At 37.7% G+C, this 21,917-nt stretch overlaps 1 protein-coding gene across 2 annotated transcripts in view; it reads left to right on the forward strand.

The window, feature by feature from the left end:
- The window catches only part of Ascc3 (activating signal cointegrator 1 complex subunit 3), a 312,592-nt gene extending 292,316 nt beyond the window's left edge, over positions 1-20,276 (forward strand). For both annotated transcript variants that reach the window (XM_060373328.1, XM_060373327.1), the window contains exons 38-42: positions 7,288-7,439; positions 9,123-9,270; positions 12,342-12,551; positions 19,019-19,194; positions 19,488-20,276. In XM_060373328.1, coding sequence (XP_060229311.1) covers positions 7,288-7,439; positions 9,123-9,270; positions 12,342-12,551; positions 19,019-19,194; positions 19,488-19,635 — 834 coding nt within the window. In that variant the 3' untranslated portion in view covers positions 19,636-20,276. The remainder of the gene's footprint in view (positions 1-7,287; positions 7,440-9,122; positions 9,271-12,341; positions 12,552-19,018; positions 19,195-19,487) is intronic.
- Positions 20,277-21,917: the final 1,641 nt, after the last annotated feature.

Here is a 21,917-nt window from a genome sequence, read left to right on the forward strand (position 1 = left end):
TGCCCCACCTTCCTCAAAATAGTGTTCATAGTTTTCCATCTTCAGCTCTATCAGTGGATTCAACAATTGGCTGTTAAAGATCATAATTACATATGACTCACACTCCTGCACTTTGATAGATGTCACACTGCCTCACCCAGCTCTTGCATGATTTCCACTTGAGTCCCTTCTCTCACAGTGTCTTTATCAGGCAAATCGACTGAGCATTTCCAGTACTGTAAACAGAGATCTTTTCTCCTCTTCTGTTCTTTTAGTTTAGTTCTTGGCCTCTTGCAATCGTGCTCTAACTGCTCACTTTAAAACTGGTGTCAGAGTGAGCCAAAATCTCGTACTACCATGGGTAACTATCAACATCTGAATTCTCTGCTTTTAGGCCATAATTATTCATTATTGCTGCGAATAATCTCCAATTATTGTTGAATCCACTACAGTCATGCTGTTGAAGGCAGGTCTGTTTCAGGATTTTTTTTTTTCTATCATTGCTTCTACCCAGTTCTTCTAAATATTTTTGTGTTCCCTTACATTTTTCTTCTAGCAAGAGCTATTGCCTTCAATCTGCAGAGATTTTCTTTCTTGGCCTCTGCTTAGCCCTGTAGATCATCAGTGATCAAGAAAAGGCCTTCTTTTCTGAACCCAGTACACACACCTAATCAACAGTAACCCTCATCCCCTGACCCAGGATGGTCTCTTCAGCTTATTTGGTGTTTACTAGAAATGACCTTAGAAATATTAGAGTCCACCAGAAAAGATAGAAAGCAAATGTTACAAAAACAAACATACATTATATCTGTATTCACACTTCATAGCTGAAAGATTAAAGCTTATGCAGAAGGTAGAACTTTTCAGTTATTCAGATGTGGAAAGTGAACCTCCATTATTAACTAATTGCCCAGGGCCTTAAATTTAAGAGGTACAGCTCTCAAGCACTGGGCTTTCTAACATACCACACCAGCTGTAAGCCACTGCCAGGTGTCGGTGAATTGCGCGAAAGTTGTACCCATCAGCTTTCCTTACTCAGCACTTTCACGTCTGCATGTTCTGCCAGCCATGGAGTGAAATACTGGAAGAATTCCATCAGTGCTGACCATAGCCTTTTTTCTCTTGTCATTACTTTCGCAATATGGTGTATTAGGTATCATAAATAATATGCATGTGATTTAAGGTATAGAGAAGTATATGCATATATTATATATAAATACTACCATTTTAAATAAGAGACAAATATCGAGAGGTTTTGGTTGGCATCTTTCAGAATCCTGGAACCATTTTATAACAAATACTGAAACAAGATTTTATTTGCTTTCCTAGAGAAACATCCTTGAAATCCCATTTGATCTAATATGAACATTCCTTATAAAAATCTGTTTTTCTAAATTACAACACCACTTAAATTCCACAAACCCTCCACTTTATTCTGAATTCCATAGGCTGTGTACTATACTAATTACAATAATACCTTTGGAGCCAAGCGCCCCACAATTTGAATCCTAACCAGATCTATTTTCTAAAGCTTTGTAGTCTTAGATACGTTTCTTTCTCTCTCTGAGCCACTCTAAAATGTGCTTAAATTTAATGTCACATAAAAAGTTACTAAAAGACTGTTTGACAAATAGCAAGCAAATGTCTATTCTAATCACACGTTACTTCCAGTGTCTTAGAGGCTCAGATGGCCTCCAGTGCCACCCTCTCCTACCTTTTTGAGTCTTGCTCCTGCCCCTGCTCCGTTAATTTTCTTTGTTAGCAGTGCTGCTCATTGTTACTTTCTGGCTGTCCACTTTGTGTTCTAGATTTCTGAGCCCAGCCCTACCCTCTACTCCCTGTGAATCTTTCTCCAGCTCAGGAGCACATCTGGCTTCATAGATCCATCTCCATTAAAAGATGTCACAAACTAAATTTGTCCTCTCACTTCCAGTCCAGCTCTCTTCAGTAGATAACAGACATCCTTACATTTCTATTATGACAAGATCTTCAGTGTCCAATTTTAAAAAAATGAATACAGTACTAAAAAATCTCATTTTCATTCCCCCATAGCTAGAGATGACAATCAATGACAACAGATTCCAGCTTAGTGAGAGAACATCCTATAAAAGACTCAGCCCCCTTTCATGGTTTTCCCTGTGCTCAGAATCATCTTAGCTGTGTCTCTTCAGTATAGTGCTTGGCTATCAGATCTCTGTGATAAACTCAGTAGTAACCTGGGAAAGATTACTGTAAGCTAGTATGACACAGAGCCCTTTCTAGGCTCAGTCATAATGCTGCCAGGATCCTCAATCTTCTGTCTTTAGCATGGCTTCCTACTCCACTTGAGAACCAGACTGACATCTCACAGTTTTTCATTTACAACAAGATTGGTCCTTAGTCTTGTTCCTTGATTTTTCTGGAATTGTAAACCTCTCCTGATGCTCAGCCCATGCATCTGCTCCTCGTACCCTGTGTAGCAGTGGACATCAGAATGATGAATGGAATTCCCTAATGGGGGGTGGGGTCTTGTTTTATGATGTTTAAATGGGTCTCTGTTCATTATTCTCTCTTATGCAGCTACTGGGGACCTCATGTTATGTATTTTCTCTTTGCTACCATAAAATGTCTTCTGGATTCAGTAGTGCAAAGTGACTCTCAAATGTAGATGTGGTAAACTGTCGTTCCTAGTCCTCCCCCACCCCAACAGCTTGATAGTCCTCAATCAGAGCAGTGGCCAAAGAGGAAAAACAAGGCAGGAATGGCTGAGGGTGATGATGGGTGATGAGAAGCACACTTCTCAGAAGGCAACTTCATAGAGCAGCTCATTTAATTGAGGGAAACAATGGCTGTTAAACCTTTGAGGAGTGGGTAGAGGCTTTTGTGATGAATGTACATCATTGGCTGGGGCCAAGGTATTGAGAATGCCTTATTTGCACAAAACAGAATTCCAGGTGCTTGCTGGACATGGTTCTTTTAAAGGAGAGGGGAAGTTTAACCTGTAACCTGGCCACCAGGCTATGTGACCACCTCAAGGATAGCAGAGGTGGGGTCCCAAAAGGCTATGTGCAAGCAGGGACATGCAGGCCCTGGGCAGGGAAGGGAGTGGTCCTCACTCCTACTGCTTTCTAGATGCATGACTCAACCTCACTCTCACAACAGACCAGCTCTTCTCTGTTCCACAGGACCTCAGCTCCACAGTAAATAAGAGAAAATTGGGGTCCAATCCCTTTCCCCTAGCTGGACCCCTTTGTCTGCCTCACTGTGCAAAGGATGTGCTTAGTTCTGCTGGGCTGTGATATGCCAGCATGGGTTGGACCCTTCTCTAAGGAGGAGGAGGGGAAGTGGGGGAGTGGGGTGTGTGGGGGTGGAACTGAGAGGTACGAAGGAAGAGAGAGGGTCTGTAATCAGGCTGTAAAGTATTTAAATTAATTAATTAATGAGGGCTGGAGAGATGGCTCAGTGATTAAGAGCACTGTCTGCTCTTCCAAAAGACTGGAGTTCAGTTCCCAGCAACCCCAATTCCAAAGGATCTGACATCTTCACAATAATGCACATAAAATAAAATTTTTTAAAAAATTAAATAATGAAAATATAAAACAGTGGAAGGCAACATTTAAAAGGGGAGGGGGAGGAACCCAAGCCTGAGGTGGTATGAGTCTTTAATCCCAACATTCAGGAGGCAGATATAGGCACATCTCATGTGTGTGAGGACAGCCTAATCTACAGAGTGAGTTCCTGGGGCTCACACAGAAACCCTGTCTCAAAAAACAAAACAAAAAGACAGGATGAGGGAATCCAGGTCTATTTCTGACATCAAAGTTGGTGTTTTATTTTATACCACCTTTAATATATTTTCAATGATTTAGTAATACTATCAGTATAGTTGGAAATTATATATACTTATACTTTATTAAAGTATATTACTTATACTTTAATAAAACAAATATTTATTGAATACATTATGCAATTATTCAATACATTTATTGAATACATTATTTGAGTGACAAAGAATAATTGCAAATTCTCATGACAAAGAATCTAGTTTACAGGACAATACGTAAACAGAGACTCCCTGTAAGATAATGATCAGGTACCTTGAGGGTAAAGGCAGAGGCAACACATGAGCCCATCCCTATCTGGAAGAATCAGGGAGGTTCGAAAGGATAGTGGGAAATTGAAGTATGTAAGGTAAAAATAATTGTTTCATTTTTTAACATTAACAGTTAATATGTAAATCTGAGACATACTGCTTTTTTGTATTACTCTACTGAGAGCATGGTGGGCAAGGTGACACGAGAGAAAAGAGAGTAGTTAAAGGGGTTTTGACTGATAGGCAAAGATTTGTCTGTTCTTTTTCAATACATGGTGTGATGTCATTGAGAATATTTAGAAGAAGTAATTGATTAGTTTACCTTTTTAGAAATTCATTTTAGTAAAAAATAAAATGAGTATTTTAAAAATTGGGTTAGATTTTTTGGTTCTGTTGGTCTCCTTGTGGAGCTCCTGTCCCCTCCAGGTCTTTCTATCTCCCACTTCTTTCATAAGATTCCCTGCACTCAGCCCAAATTGGCTACGTGTCTCAGCATCTGCTTTGATATTATGCTGGGTAGAATCTTTCAGAGGCCCTCTGTGGTAGGCTCCTGTCCTGTTCCCTTTTTTCTCCCTCTTCTGATGTCCATCCCGTTTGACTTTCTAAATGAGGATTAAGCATCTTACCCAGGGCCACCTCCTTGCCTAGCTTCTTTTTTTTTTTTTATTTTCTCACATGTTTTTAATGAATTGAAAACTTAATTCTTAATATCTAATCTTTACAATTTGGCATACAGTTTGTCATAAAAAGTTTTAAGTTCCATCACTGAGCGCATGCGTTCCCGTCTAGTCTTTTTTATCAAAGGAGTCATTCTTGTGAATCAACAAGGCTTAGACACAGACTGAGGAGTGCTTTCATCGTTTTTAAGAAAGTGATGCAGCTTACTGTCTCCTAGGAAACTCAAACTCAGCAGCTGTATTTACAAAACACTTGCCTAGCTTCTTTAGGTGTACAGATTTTAGTATGTTTATCCTATATTATATGTCTAATATCCACTTATAAGTGAGTATCTACCATGTGTGTCTTTCTGCTTCTGAGATATCTCACTCAGAATTATGTTTTCTAATTCCCACCATTTGCCTGCAAATTTCATGATTTCAAGGGCTGTTTTCTGAGACTGATACTCCAACCAAGGACCATGCATGGAGATAACCTAGAACCCCTGCTCAGATGTAGCACATGACAGCTCAGTCTCCAAGTGGGTACCCTAGTAAGGGGAACAGGGACTGTCTCTGACATGAACTCAGTAGCCTACTCTTTGATCACCTCCCCCTGAGGTGGGGGCAGCCTTACCAGGCCACAGAGGAAGACAATACAGCCACTCCTGATGAGACCTGATAGGGAGGCTAGGGTCAGATGGAAGGGGAGGAAAACCTCCCCTATCATTGGACTAAGGGAGGGGCATAGGGGGAGAAGAAGGAGGGAGAACAGGATTCAGAGGGGATGAGGGAAGGGGCTACAGCTGGGATAAAAAGTGAATACATTGGAACAAATAAATAAATTTAAAAAAACTCACAAGTTTTACACTTAAAGGGTTTGAATGGGAATGAATGGAGGCTTCTGAGACAGCGAAGATGCGGGCTAAACAGTGGGATAGAGAGAATACTGACGCTAGGCAGTGGCTAACAGACAGATGTGTTCAGTTCTGCACATTTGTGCAGTTGCAAAACCTTTATCATCCCTTTCTTTTCTGTCAAATGAAAATGAGTTTCAGTTCACGATAGGACTTTCCCTTTACATAAGCACTTACCTTGTATGTTTTTTGTTGTTATATTTTCACATCTGGATCATACAATGAAAACTTGTGGAAATGGTCATAAATTTTATGAAATCTTTCAACTTCATAGTGAAAATTTCAAAGTTAAAAACATATGGTTAATCCATCCAACTGTAAGTCTAAGCTTTTGGCCTGGAATTTATTTCCGGTCAAGTTACAATACAAACTATCAAAAATTGTTGTTAGTCCTCATTACAAGTTCTAAAAGCATCATTATATTGCACTAGTGCAGTGGCTTATTCCCGTTTTCTGTCCTAAAGTCTTAGCTGTTCTCAAGTGTTGTGATTTGTAAACTAAGTTATTTTCCACATAGCATTCATAATAACCCATTTGTCTCATACAACTTACACAGTGTTTCTTGAAGTTACAGATGAATTCACGTGTGCATGAACATTCACATGTCACAGACATGTATACACACAGGTAAATATATCTGTGTCCAGGCTTTTGGTATATAGCTAGCATCCCAACAGATGATAATGACCAGTGTGATCATTCTGTCACACCAATCATCCTATCCAGAGACCCTGGCCCACTTCCCTGCCTTGTACATAAAATGATTGGAGATTTAATTTGACAAGTTTTTCTAATTATTTTACTTTTATGAATTATAGAACACAGAGTAATAGTATGGCACATACTAACATATCTTAAAAATCATTTCTAAAAACAGATTTTATACATTTTGTAATGTCTTACTTTCAGTTGCATGTTTACTGTTAAAGAATTACTTTAATAGTTTGCAAGGCACATTCCAAAACAAGTTACTACCGTCCTAAAACTGTAATATAATTGCCCAATATCATATTAGCTTACATGTCTTTCAGTCAGCATTCTCTGGAATCTAATTTAATTGAAATCACTTTGCCTGTGTAAACTTCTCTGTTTAAATAAGATTTCACTGTTTAGTTTTGCCTTAAGCAAATGCAGCCTTTTGTTTGTCCATAAAACATTAGATTAGATGTATAGACTAATATGGATTGCTTCTATCACTACACATAAACCATAGGCAGTTGCCCACACAGTATGTTATTGTCATTAACAGGCAGCCTGTACCCTCAGCCTGCTCTTTCAGGAAAATACATTTTTAATAAGAAAACATATTTCCCAGTTACTGATTTTATACTTGAAAGACTGAAATTTATGCTTTCAATGCTCTTGATATAGTGAGTTGTGCAAGCATTTACTCAAAGTAAATGTTTGTCTTATTGGAGAACAGTAATATATTTTCTGACTTTTAGTGTCCTCAAATGCTTGTAGTTGACACTCCTGTGCAGTTCAGTTTGTTCCCCAACTCTACTGTAGCTCAGTTTTTAGTACCTCTTCTGATACAGAGAATATTAAGATATAATACTTGGTTTTCCTACTTTTTGTTGTTGTTATTGTTGTCATTGTTGCTAACATGATTCCCCGTACAAAGGCAAGTGTACTGATAGACTTGATGCCTGATCTTATCCAGGCAATGCTGGATGTGGCTGCAAGCCAGGCCTGGCTGGTGACTGCTCTGAACATCACCCACCTGGTTCAGATGGTGATCCAAGGCCGATGGCTAAAGGACTCTTCTCTTCTGACAATACCAAACATAGAACAGCACCATCTTCACCTTTTCAGGTAATTTTTGTGTGGATGTAATTATTTTAGTTTAAAAACAATTCTGGTTTTTGTTTTTGTTTTTAAATGGGGTCAGGGGCTGCTGAGATCCAGCCCAGTGGTTCATACATGACATGCTTGAGCCCTACCATTGTGCTACACACCAGCCACAAAAGGCACTCAGTTTCTCTAACTGTATATAGCCATTATAGTTCATGTGTTGCCTAAGCCATTGATTCCTTTAAAATTAACCATTTTCCAGAGGTAGAAAATTGTGGGTTGTAAATAGAATATCCTCACTTGGAATTAGAGTCCCAGCTCCAAAATGAATAGCACGTTTGACTTCTTCCTCTGTAAATCCTTTTCCATTTTCAGCATTGGTTGAATGTGTCTGTTTTAATTTAATTTATTCCCCTACAATATCAATCCCCATTTAAGAAGACATTGATAACATTCTTTGTGGTCAAACACAAAATAAATTGCCACTTTTCTGCTATTATACAAGAGAGTTAAGGAATTTAAAGTCTGTTTTCAAATGAAAATTGTGCATGTACAAAATATTTGTAAATATTGCTTTATATACTAGGATCTCAAAAGTGCATAAAAAAAGAGTTTATCTTAGCATCAAATTAGTTAGTCTTAGGTGTCATGTAATAGCTATAAATATTTTAGCCAGAGGAAAAAAACAATACATAATACATGGAAGTTGGCAGTATTTAAATGAAATATTTCTTTCACACCAGTGTTTCACACCAGTAGAGAGACACTTTTCAGCCAAAATCTTGTTTCATAATCCTGCAGTCAACAAAACAGTCTGCTAGATGCTTGGCATCATGTGCCTCTTATAAATTATCAGCTGGGAAAGGGGTTGCAGTCCTTAGATGCCTATAAAAATAACAAAAGAAAAACCTCAGTCATAGGTTGGAGATGTAGCTCAGTTTATAGAATGCAGCAAGCCAGAAGCCCTAAGTTTAATACCCAGCACTATATAAACCAGTCCTGTTAGTATATATAGCAATCATGAATTGGGGGCAAGAAGATCAGGAGTTCAAGGCTATCCTCATCCACATATCACGGTGAAGGGTAGCCTAAGCAACGAGACCCTGTCTCATACCAGAAAAAGAAAGAAAAGTCAAGCTATTTAACTCCAAATATATTGGGCTCCATGGCAAGTTAAGATATTTCAGTCTACCATGGGATTTCCCTAAAACAGGTACACACGTGCATTCCATACCAGTAACAAGTGATGAGAGGCAGCAGACACGCCTGTGTGTCTTGGCTTTCTCAGGATCCTTTCCCTGTATTATTAAATGTTACAAAAGCTGAATTTCAGCAGTGAAGAAGGCATATTAAGGGACCTAGAGATCCATTATGGGAACTTCCTGGGGCCTAGAAAGTTCAATCCAGTTTTCTGGAAACCGTTAAGAGTACAAGTACGAGCTCATATCTTATGATAAGATTGTGGTGGCTTGTGTTCATGTAAATTTCCACTGTCTGTGAAACCTAACTGTTTGCTGAGATTGTGTGTGAATTACAGTTTTTATATTTCATGTAATAGTAGAGATGGCTTAGAGAACAGTGTGTGACATTTAAAAGTTAGCATAGTGACCTACAATATGTACATATACATTAAAATAACTGTTAAAGCTGCCGTCATCCTTTGGCTGTGAGTGAATTATTTTATTCTTGTATATTATTTCGTAGCAAATGGAAAGCACCTGTAACAAGCCCACATGCTAGGTGCCGAACATCCATTGAATGCCTCCCTGAGCTGATCCATGCCTGTGAAGGGGAGGCCCATGTGTTCAGCTCCATGGTAGAGAAGGAGTTACAGCCAGCAAAAACAAAGCAGGTATATCCATTTCTTCTCCATATTAAGAGTTTCTGAATATATAATCATCAAAAATTATTTCCAAATCAAATCAACCATATAAAGCGTCCGAGGTGTTCCAGGCAGCACTCACCCACATCCATCTCACAGCTTCACTGGAGTCTTGGTTTTAAACACAGTATGCATACTTTGCATTGTACAAGTTGTCATGCCTCACAAGACCAAATGTCTGTTACCTGAGACACCTTAGTTTAAACTTGAGACTGTTGTATATTATGAGTTGCTGAATTTTACTCTTCATGCAGAGTTTTCTTCCCTTATGGAAACCTAATGGTTTAGTTACAAAGACTTTGAATTTCGCTTTGGGGGATTGTAACTGAGCATATGTGCAATCCTGTTAATCACTTGTTAATGTCTTACTTCTTTAATAATTTCTTCTATATCTAGATTATAAAATATTCTTTCAAATAATCTTCTTTCATGAAATATATGACTTATAGAAAATTAAACTGATGTTGTTAAAGGCAAAGAGAGTCATCTATCCAAACAGATCTTTGGGAAAGCCAAAAATATGACTGAATGATGCCAGAAATATTTTGCTGTCTAAACCTTTAAGTCATTTCCATTTTATCCTGAAATTTTAAATTAAGTATTCAGGATTTCTTCATAACTGATGTATTGATCTGCAACTTTAACTATTGAAAGAAACTTCTATACCATGTCCCTTTTTATTTTTTTCCAGTGAAACTTACTTTTAAGCAAGACTTGGTAAAAGTGTAACAGGGGTAAATGTCTGATTGACTGTTCAGTTTCTGTTGAACCCCAAATTGACACAAATCATTATTTAAATATTCATAATAAATGTCTACCTTTCTAACTAAATTACCATCAAAATTATGAATAAAAACATCATTGAATTCAAAAAGACTACTGTTGGCAACAACAGATTTTTTTGTATAACATACACTGATTTCCAGCCAAGTTTTAGATCTGATGAAAAATTAGAACATTGTTATAATTAGTTGAGGGAGAACTCAGAAGTAAACTTACTTAATTTATTTGCATAAATTGCCATTCTGTTATCTTTAAAACCAAATGCAAATTGGCTCTGTCTGATATGATGATGGTTATTTGGCTCAAAAGTGCTTCAATTTGCAGAGCAATCTGGTGTCGGCTCTGCAGTGAGGCGATCCCAGGTAACATACAAATCCTGAATTATTCCAGAAATTAGTATGTTTAAAGCATCAATTTAAGTGCTAATTGCAGTAGTAATGAGAAAAAGCAGTACGACTGTGAGATTTGCATCTCCTACCGCATCAGTATGCCTGGAACGGCTGCTGACTGGCAGAGGATTTGGCTGCTAATTAAATAATTGTATGCATGGCAGTGATCTTGCCTGATTCAATAGATGAAGATTAATCCTCAGATAAATATGTTTGGCTGGTATTGAAATGTCTGAGCAGTTTCTTTAAAAATAATTCATGAGAGATAGATAGATAGATAGATAGATAGATAGATAGATAGATAGATAGATAGATGTTATATATACACAATCCCAGGCATATATACCCAATAAATAATAGTATACATAATACAGGCTGAAAAATAAAAATAAATCTCTCCAGAAGATTTCATACATATAAAAGCCAGTTAAGACTTTTAAGAGCATTGTAGAGTGAATTTCAATGAGTTGCTAAAACCAGAAAACATTTTATTAGTTACTAATTTAACTATGCAAGTGAAAAAAATAAGAATAAATTTTGTTTCATGTGTGTCATGTTTTGTGCGTGTGTCCTTGACCATGTTCACATGCTAACCAGTCTTAAGTAGGGCAGCTGCTCTACTTCGTTGATGGCTGGCTCTGGCAGGGGCTTTTATGTATACTTAAACTCTAGTCTATAACTGACTCTTTCAGAACCTAGTTCTGGGAATAATTTCAAATTCATAATAAAAAGTTACAGGATCGAGTTATAGTGGGAAATCTCATTGAACTTTTTTTTTTTTTTTTAATTCCTGAGGGTGGTTTGGCTCATCCGAGCTTTATTTCAATTACATACAGGGCTTCATTTCAATTACATACACTAAGCAGCACTAAAACCATAGTGAACAAGCAATTAAAGTCTATAAGGAAACTCTGGTATATAGTAAGGAATCAAAAAAAGAAAAACAAACAAACAAAAAAAAAGTGAAGTCCTCATGTAGTTTTTAAGCTATATTAGGAAGTGCTCTCAATTGATAGTAAGCTTGCTACATACTTGTAAAATGTGACAAAAGATAACAGTCACCTTAGCATCTTGAATTTCTTGTGACATGGTTTCCAGGGATCTAGACTGTCATTCTTTCATTCTGCATTGCTGAGTACTGATTGAATGATTATTCACAAGTGTCTTAAAGAGGAAAAATAAAGTGGCAAAATATGTTTTAATTAGTACTGTTGGAATAATAATGCAAATAAAAGTATTTTTTTTCTAGAATGACCCCTAAAATTGTACGGCTCCCTATAAATCATAGATATTATAGGATTGTACTGTATAAATTTGCAGAACAGATTTACAATGTTAACAAAAATGTTGTATTATGTCATTGTGTTTCATTAAGAAAGATACTAACATCAATTTTTTTGAAATTGTCTTTATACGCCTAAGTAATTAAAAGTCACGCATAATATCTGCATAGGCACATCTCTAAAACAAAATAGTTGCTAGTAAACATTTTTTATCATATTTACTTTTTAGTGTGGTAAATAATTGCTCAGTATCAGGTGATATTCACAATAAAGAAATAAGTTTAGATTGTAGTAAATTTTTTTCAGTTGATTAAAAAACCCTAACATTGAAAGCATACTCTTTGCACATATGCAAGTATAAGAAAAACTAGAAAAATCTGAGTGGACACAAATGGGTCATATCACTGGCAGCATCCTAGTAGTAGCATAAACTAAGTAAAGTTTAAAGGATCTGTATTATTTAAACAGCTGCGCCGACAGATCTCATCGCAAAGTTAGAGGACTGGCTTTCCAGAAGCACACCGTTTCTCAGTTGTTCACTGCGTTTTCCACTAATTGTTCATTTATTATTTTTTTCTTTATTCAGGCATGGAATTTTTTATCTCGCTTGCCAGTGATAAATGTTGGCATAAGTGTTAAAGGCTCATGGGATAACTTAGTTGAAGGGCATAATGAACTCTCCATCTCAACTCAGACAGCAGACAAACGAGATGACAACAAATGGATCAAGTTGCATGCTAATCAGGAGTATGTGCTTCAAGTCAGACTGCAGAGAGTCCATTTCGGGTTCCACAAGGTGTAGTATTTGGTTTCCATTCTCAAATATTTCACACCAAGTGTCCGCATGCACCACCACACATATCTTTTCTATTACTAATGTGTTCGTGTCATTTGTGAATCCTGCTTTCTCAACTGGCATTAGTAGCAAGCGTCAATCTTTCAAAATTAATCAGTTCTCTTCATGTGCCACCATTTTCCATGTCCAGAATATTCCTCACCGTACATTGACTATAGCACTATTGACAAACAGACTTTTCCAGCTGGAGTGTCGTTTAAAGTGTAGATTCTTTGGCCCCACTCCACAATAGCCAAAGCAGAGTCTCAGTGCTGTGATACTCCCTTTAGTGCCTAGTGGGATTGTTAGTACTTTAAACTCTGAGAAGATGTTGATGCGCAGGACCTACAGGACCTACTTCAGTGCACATGAAGGCGAAGTGTCCTATTTAATACTCTGCATCCTAATAAGAGACTGAGCTTCTCTAAGCTCAGTTGCCACATCTGCCTGCTTCCTTGCAGTTAAGAAAGCTTTGTCAATTTCATGCAGAGAAGACACATACAGTAGTTTTATTACATATCACTGTGCTATTTTTGTAGTCTGATACTAAAATTCATTTAAGTCCTGGAAGCTCACATAGTACAGACAGATGGTTTTTTAGTGCCGTCATAACTGAAATAATACTTAGTCTTCTTTGAGTGGATTCAGGCCTTGCTGCTGTCAGCAACCAGCAGCTTTTGCTCTCGGTTTTCACACACAGAATGGTCAATAAGTTTGCATTGTTGTGACATCCTAGTGCTTTCTCTAAAGTACTGCTGTTTGATTTCTAACACAGAACTTCATCAGTATAAACATCATTGGTCTGCCTCTGGCATTGCTTATCCCAAATTAGAAGACTGTTAGTAATCATAGATGGAGGATAGTATTAATTAGAAACATAAAATCATAGTGAAATTACTGTAATAGTCTCCTTAAAAAAGAGATTTAATTGTGCTAAAATCCTAAATTCAATTTCCAACTAATGTTTAAAAAAAAGAAAAAAATTTCTGCCTGTAGAAGTCTAATGAAGAGCTTCTTGGTATTGGCATACAATGTCATAAGGACATTGTCATACAAAACCAATAAATAATCTTTATAGAAATCAATCCCAAAATAAATTTCAAGTATTGTTCAAATGTTATCATATCTACATTCAATCCTGGATTGTGGCAAGTTATATATGTTACAGATTGCTAAAATTATAGTTTCACCTCCTCAGGTATGTCTGGAACTTGGCTCTGTAGCACTTGTCTCTTTTACGAAATCATTTGAGGAGCCTTGGTATTAGTTCTCGGGTCTGGCGGCATTCCGCAGGAAACCCATCTGAGCCCGGCTTGCTGCAGTTGGCGTTGTTACCGCTCCCTACTTCACCATATTCTTGGCGCTGTGTCTGTGTGTTCCGGGTTTAATTTTGTTGGGTCACATACATTAAAAAAAGTATCCATTTCTTCCAGATTTTCTGGTTTGTTGAAATTGGGATTTTTTTTTTTAAGGTATGCCTGAATATCCTCTGAATTTTAATGGTGTCGGTTGTGGTGTTCCCTTTTCATTTCTATTTTCAGTAGTTTGGTTCTTCTCTCTCTATGCTCAGTTTGTCTAAGGTTTGTCAAGTTTATCTTGTTTCTGCTTTCATAGGTTCTGTTTTGTTGATTCTTTATATTGTTGTTTTGTTTGTTTTTTTTTTTCAACTTCCATGTCATTTTTTTTTCTGTACTTCCTTACATCTAATCCATTTGGGGGATTGACTTGTTCTTATTTTCTAAGACCTTAATAATATTTCTCTGTTTTTTATTGTATTTATAGTTATAAGTCCTATTGAAACCACTTAAATTGTATCTCACAGGTTCTGCTATACTGTTATAGTAGATTTTTAGTTCCTTGCCTTGCTTTTCAGTGATGGAATCTTTTGATTCAGTAATGTGTTATTAATTCTCAAGTTTGTGTGTGTTCTTTAATTTCTCTTGTTACTGACTTCTAGTTTTACTTTTTTTCTGATCACAAAATACAATAAATTACTTTAATTTTTCATGTCCTAATACATGTAAGTTCCGTGGTCTTTTGAGACAAGCAGCATTTACAGTGTTTGGCAGTAAATTCTGTATGTGTCTGTTAAGTCCATTTGTTCTACAATATCCTTTAATTTTGGTTTTTGCAGTTGTTTCTTTTATTTAGAGAATCTGACTAAAGTCATCTGCTGTTGTTACTATACTGAAGGTAATTTACTTCTTTGTATCCCATAGTTTTTGTTTATGAACTTAAATCAGTGTTTAGTATGTATATACTTAGCATTGAAATATCCCCTTGGTGGATTCCTCCTTCTGTCATTGTAAAGTGACCTTCTTTACTTCTTCTCATTAATTGTAGTTAGACGTGGAGGGCTGGTTTTTAAAACCTTTATTTGGGGTGTTTAGGCCTCAACTTCTCACCCCTAGGAGAGAGAAGGTTAGTGTGGAGGGAGGGCCTCTTTACTTCCCCTGGCTGATTAAGGTCGAAGGGTTCTCTTCGGGCTCTATACCAATCTCTGCAGGCAGAGCCAGCAGTCTCACCCATGACGCTGCCCTGTAGCATTTCACTGTCTGCTCCAAACCTCCACACTGCCTGTCTCTCTGGTCTCTCGAAACTGCTCCTCGCCACACACCACATCACACCTTCTCTTTCTGGGCTGTCAGTTTATATCCGAAAAGCCCTAACCACACCCTTCTCCATGCCACGTATGGAGGTAAGCCGTTAGCAGCTGGCAGAAGCCACACCCCGCACGAGACAATTAACAGGTGTGGACAAGCTATAACCCCACTAAAATCCCACACTTGGGATTAAGACATATTTACATAATATAACTGAATTTACAAAGCAACCGAAACTTCCATTGCATAGATACCTTTTTTTTTTTTCAGCAGAAGTTACACCTGCTAGCTTGCTACTTTCTCATGAGCTCCGATTTTTTTTTCTTCTTGTCCTTTCAGGTCGTGTATCTGATAATTAGATAGATTTATTAGAGGCAACAAGTATGACTCGCTTGGGGTTGAGTGTATGTGGTATGCAGCAGAGGCATATGCACATGTATACCTGCACATGTGGAGCCTAGAGCATGATATTTGGATGTCTTCTTTGATCACTCCTAACCATATATATTGACCCAGGGTCCCTCATTCGAACTTGCTGATTGAGCACATCCAGCAGATCCCCCTGCAAGATTCCCTTGTCACAACTTCTTTAGTTCGAGGATAATAGGCGGCTGCAACAGGCACTTAGTGTGTATGTGGGTCCGCACCATCCAGACTCCAGTCCTGACTCTCATACACCAGACTCCTTAGCCACTGAGCCATCTTCGCAGCCCCGGATCTTGATTTTAAGTCCAGTCTTCCACTCTCTCTCGTGATGGGAAAACTGAAATCATTAACATTCAGTTACTGTTGAAAGGTGTATATTAATTCCTGTCATGTCTTTGATCATGTAATGAGTAATACTGTCCTGTTGTTTGCTTGACTGCTGTTCTAACATGATTTATTGTATTGTTTTGTTTTGTTTTCATGGATGTGTTTATCGTCCTTTTTAGAATTCCCTCAAGTATCTGTAGTGCTGGCATAACTGTCACAAATTTCTTTAGTTTGTGTTTGGCATGGAAACTTTTTCTTTCTACTTGGACTCTAAAAAGTGCTGTATATTGTGATGTAGATTGACAATTACTATCTTTCAGAACTTAAAGTAGGTGATAACTACATACTACTGGCTTTTAGGTTTCTGTTGAGAAATTGTCCACTCTCCTGATGAATTCAACTTGATAAGTGACTTGGTTCTTCTCTTTATTCTGTATATGGAATGTTCCAGCTATAATATGACATGGGACTGTTTTTTGCTTGTCTGATTGGCTTTGTAAATGCCTGATGTATCTACATAGACATCTCTTTCCCTAGATTTGGAAGATCTGTTGTCTTTATTAAACATATTTTCTATGCCATTAGCTTGTCCTTCTCCTGTCTCCCTAATTCATATATTTAGTCTTTTAATGATTTTCTGTTTCATTTACACTTTTTTATTACTTTATTTTTGTCATTGTCTGACTATTCTAATTTATTTTGTCTTTTAGCTCTGTTACTGTGTCTTACACTTAATCCAGTCTATTGGCAAAACTTTCACTGATTTTATTTGACTTAGTTGCTTTAATTTTTAGTTGCTTTAATTTTCGAAAACCTCTAATTGTTTTGCATATTTCTGTACTTTTAATTCCTCTCTCTTTCATATATTCTGGGAAGGGGTTAATGGTGTGCATGCACACACGGGTGTGTGGAGGTGTTAGGCGTTGTTGCTCAGGAGCCATCCCTCACCTTGTCTTCCACCTTGTTTTTCAATAGGTTCCCTCACTGTCTCGTGAGCTTACTGAGTAGCTAGGCCGCCTCACCAGCAAGCCCTGGGGAAACTCTTAGAGCCACCTCTTCAGTTCTAAGATTGAAGGCATATACCACCATGCCCAGCTTTTCATGCATGGACGCTGGAGATCCAAACTCAGGTCTTCACACTCTTTCCAGCCTCTTGAGTGCCTCTGGCTTCCTTAATTCATTCAGCTGTTTGTTTGAGTTATTTGTAATGTATTCACTGACATAAAATATATTCAGCGAAATCAATTATTTTATGTCAGTAAATATTCCTAGAATCCTTCAATCCTTGAATTCTTTGGGCTATCTAATTTACTTTTCTTTGACCTCTATTACTTGGGAATTGACCATTTCAAAGAAATCACATTACCATGATTGTTCATATTTATTGTTTCTTTGTTGGGGTTCCCCTATCTGGGCTTAGGTCATAAGTTGGGTGTTATTTGGTTTGTTTGATTGTTTATTTTTATAATTGTGTTCTTTCAGTTGAAGTATATGCAGTATTCAAGGAGACTAGGTTGTAGTATGGGTGAAGTGCTATTTCTCCCACTGGACTGGAGGTACAGTACTATAGATAAGCCCTCATTCAGCCCATGTGCTAAAGGAAATAGGCTCAATCTTCATCACCCATCTTTGTGCAGGTAAAGAACTAGCTAGGTGCAGGTGCAAGCTGTCTTAGTTCAGTACTAGTCTACAAACAGGTTTAGGGCCTGTCCCTTACCCATCCTTCAGGTCTTATGGTTTCTCAATATCATAATAGAAGGATAAGTCTGTCTCTAGCCAAACCTCAGTCTGTGTTTCTGCTTTGTGGAACGCTGTTACAGATAGGCTTAAAGTTTATCTCCTCAATCTTAAATCTGCAAACTAGTTTTCAGAGTATAGTCTCATGGCACTTGCTCTAGGTCCCCAGAATGAGCCACACAAGTTTCTCCTCTGCCTCTAGAACTCCCAGGCCACTGTCTGAAAGGTAGTCTCTCTAAAATAGCTTTTTGATGATGTTCCACAAATCAGGCATTAGGAAGAAGGGATATTCCCAGTCTGCATACTCCATGATTCTTGTCTTGGTAGACAGTAAATATGCTCAGTGGTGCATCCAGTGTTGATTGCAGTTTAAGTCTCTGAGTTTCGTCTACTTGGTCACTCCTGACAACATAGCTGGACACACATAGTAGTCTTGGCTTCCCTTTCTTTCTGTCTCTCCCTCCTCTCTCCTCTGCTCTTTATTTCTTTGCTGTTAAAACTAGCATTTGTTATATCACCTCATAAGATAGCTGCTGTCCAACTTTGTCTCATTTGTTCCCTAGAGATTTGAACAATCTGTATATTAGTGTCATCTGCCATCTTGGAGAAAAAAAGTTTTCATTATACCACATTAAAATATGTCCTTTTACCAGGCGGTGCTAGAAAATCTCAGCACTTTAATCCCAGCACTCGGGAAGCAGAGGCAGGCAGATCTCTGTGAGTTTGAGGCCGGACTGATCTACAGAGCAAGTTCCAGCATAGCCAGGGCTACACAGATTACCCCTGTCTTGAAAAGCAAAAACAGAAAAAATTAATAATAATAATAATAACAATAAATGTCTTTTATGTAGATTTTCTTCATGGGCAGCATTCTGCCCTTGTTCATTACTGTGAGGTTCCCTGTCTGGACTGGCGGAAGTGCTCATTTGCTTACGCATTTTTCTCACACCCTTCAGTTCTTGGTGCAACTTTGGAGACGTATATAGCACCAACATGTAAACTTGTGCCTCAGATTTGCCATCTGCAGAATATTAGAAATGGCATAAAAACTGCATTCAGGGCTCACAGCTTTCTTTTCTAACTGGGCCAAATGTTTTGATAGCCATAGCCACAAAGTAGTCCTTCTATATCCTCTGGGAACCTTAAAGAAAGGGAACTAACGACACAGTAAAGAAACCAAATGAGAAAGGAAGAATATGTAAAACGTCTAGATGGATGTGCTTGAAATGTGAGTATTTATGGCCTTCAAATGAAACAGCACAGCCGTATAACCACAGCCAGGAGGTTAGAAAATACGGGCATTTGTAATATTGTTATTTCTTTTCTGATTTTCAGGGGAAATGTGAGAGTCATGCAGTTACGCCTCGATTTCCCAAATTAAAAGATGAAGGATGGTTTTTGATATTAGGAGAGGTGGATAAGAGAGAGCTGATTGCGTTAAAGCGAGTAGGGTTTGTTCGAACTCATCATGATGCTTCCCTTTCTTTCTTTACTCCTGAAACACCTGGAAGGTAAGCAGAATCTTAAAGGTAGTGATGGTGCTTCCCTGTCCTGAAAAGTCTGTGTTTATTGGAATACGTGCTGATGACCACTATAATAGGTCTCCCCTATCTATTAATGCTCATGCTTAAATACCAGTTCAGACTAATTGCTCAATCTCCAACTTTGCTTCATAAAACTAAAAAAGATTAAAATTTGGCTGTAAATTTACATTTTATCTCCAGATTTATCTTTTAATGGTGTATTTTAAACATAGTTTCATAAATGCATTCTCACTCATGTACTTTCTGTTTTTATATTTCAGATATATCTTCACCCTGTATCTCATGAGTGACTGTTACCTTGGCCTAGACCAGCAGTATGACATTTATCTCAATGTCACAAAAGCAAACATTTCCACACAGGTCAACACAAAGATCTCTGATGCCTTCACTGAGTTGGAAGTAGAGTAACCTGACCCAAACAGGCCATTTGAAAGAAGTGGCCAAGAGCCTCGCTTGTTTAGTCATGTGGAAGAGTTGAATTACTTGGTGTCTGCCTTGATAGAATCAACTTCTAACTTCAAAACATCTAGGAAATTGACAATGGCTGCAGTGATGATTCCAGCAACGTGTTAGCCACAAAGACCTTTTAGGAAGTGCTGCTTTTTGTAACAGCTTCATGGGTTTCCTTATGTGTAAGATATGTAAGCATACTATCATTTTTAAGTTGTGTGTATTTGGAGGAGACAGTTTTGGGTTACCAATTTTTGCCTCTCATAGTGTACTGTTTACATGAATACCAGCTGTTCCTTTTTCTAAGGCACACATTGAGTGTGTAATTCCTTTTTCTAGGGAATTACATTGAGGTGTGACAGGTGAGGAGTTTAAGCAACATAAAACAAATCTATGACATTATACAAAGTGGGTCTTATTACCAAAATTCATGCTTTGGTTTGATCACATGTAGAAATAATTTCACAGATTTCTTATACATGATAATAATATATGATATGAAATTATATTGTGGAGATCAGTGATTTTTCAAAGAACATACACTGATCTTGGAAAATGTGAGGACTGTAACTGGTGGAAATAAAATACAGAGAACTCCTCCCAGGCCTCTTTTATTTTCTCCTGTCATCCCATTATATTCCCCATTTCTCATCTATTCTTTTTTCTTTCACTTCTCAAAACTATTTTTCATCTCTCTGATATATTTCCAAATTCAAGGAGGAAAGTACAGTATACTTCATAACTTGAGTCTTTGGGATTTGGTTTGGTTCACTTTTACATCTCAGGGTCTCGCTATGTAACCTAGCCTAGCCTCTCCTCAAACACAGGACTCTTCTTCCTCTGTTTCACACGTGCTGGATCTCCATGCATGCACAGCCAAACCTAGCAATAATCTTGTCTTTATACTCAACCCTACAGGTAGATTCTTACCTGTGATAAAAGAAATAAATCTGTTCAAACAAGTAACACATCTTGAAGAATTACCCAAATGTAGTTAGGAAATAACAAAAGAAGCAACAAATTGTTTAGCTCCAAGTCAACCAGAGAAGACAAGGTATACTAGAATAGAAAAATGGTATTGTTTCAGTTCACCTGTGACTTTATCTGCACTCATTACTCCCTACATTTTAGAGTCATAGGATATTAGAGTCTCATTAATGCTACTTTTTAAGACCCATGGATCATTAATTATTTACCACTTTTAGAGGCAAAGAATTTCGACAATTCCTAATTTTGAGGGATAATTTTGCCTACAACTTCTGAGTATTTGGTGGTGATGGTTGTTTTTTAAGAAAACATTCAATAATGAAAAGATTGAGTGATCTGCTTCACAAAAGAGAGGTTTCCTTTTTACTGAGTTTACTCTTTGATGATTTTATACATGTATAATATGCATCCCACTCTCTCCCCAATCCCATCTTACACTCCTGCTACACCATCACTCTCCTTCTTCCCTATCAGTCTCCTTCCTGACTTCTTGTCATTGTGGTTTGTGATGCACTGAATGTAAATAGGGCTGTCTGGATGAGCATTGGATTTGAAGCTATATACTCCAAATATTGAAGCATGGGGAATTGAACAGTGTCTATCCCACTGAAGGCAATGGCTCCCCTTCCCCCAGCATCAACAACCTTCCCCAGGCAGGGCTAGGCCCTATGAGGCCCTCCTTCATCCTTGACTGAATATGAAATACACAATTTTGTTCAGTTGACATATGAGTTCATGGTTAATGGCTACTCCATTCTTTGAAGATAGTGTGTTACAAACCTCATTCCCTTCTTCCAGATTTTACATTTTTCTGCCTTTTCTTCCATGTTGTTACCTGTAAAATATAGGCATGATATAAATGTCACAGTTGGGGCTAAGTACGCAACAGTCACTACTCAGTATATTAACCAACCACGAGCCTTTGCACTCGCTGTTATTTTTTTGGGAAAAAAAAAATGGCTGCTTTGATGAATGCTGACATTAGCACTTATCTGTAATTATAGACATAAGTGTTTAGAAATCAATTTCATACACGTCCATTTAACAAAACAATAATAGTAATCCGTAGATCCTGGCCCATGGGCCTTTTACTAGGTGAGAGTACCAGGAATAAATTTCTCCCTGGGAAGCTGGCCTCTGATCCAAACAAAAAGCAGCTGCAAGAGAAGTATTCCACATTTGACACTGAGATTTTCATTTGATTGCCTCTAGTTTCTATAGTTGGCCTTACATACAGTAGTTCAAGTGGACAC

The sequence above is a fragment of the Meriones unguiculatus genome, chromosome 20 (genome assembly GCF_030254825.1).
Source record: "Meriones unguiculatus strain TT.TT164.6M chromosome 20, Bangor_MerUng_6.1, whole genome shotgun sequence".
NCBI classification, from domain to species: Eukaryota; Metazoa; Chordata; class Mammalia; order Rodentia; family Muridae; genus Meriones; species Meriones unguiculatus.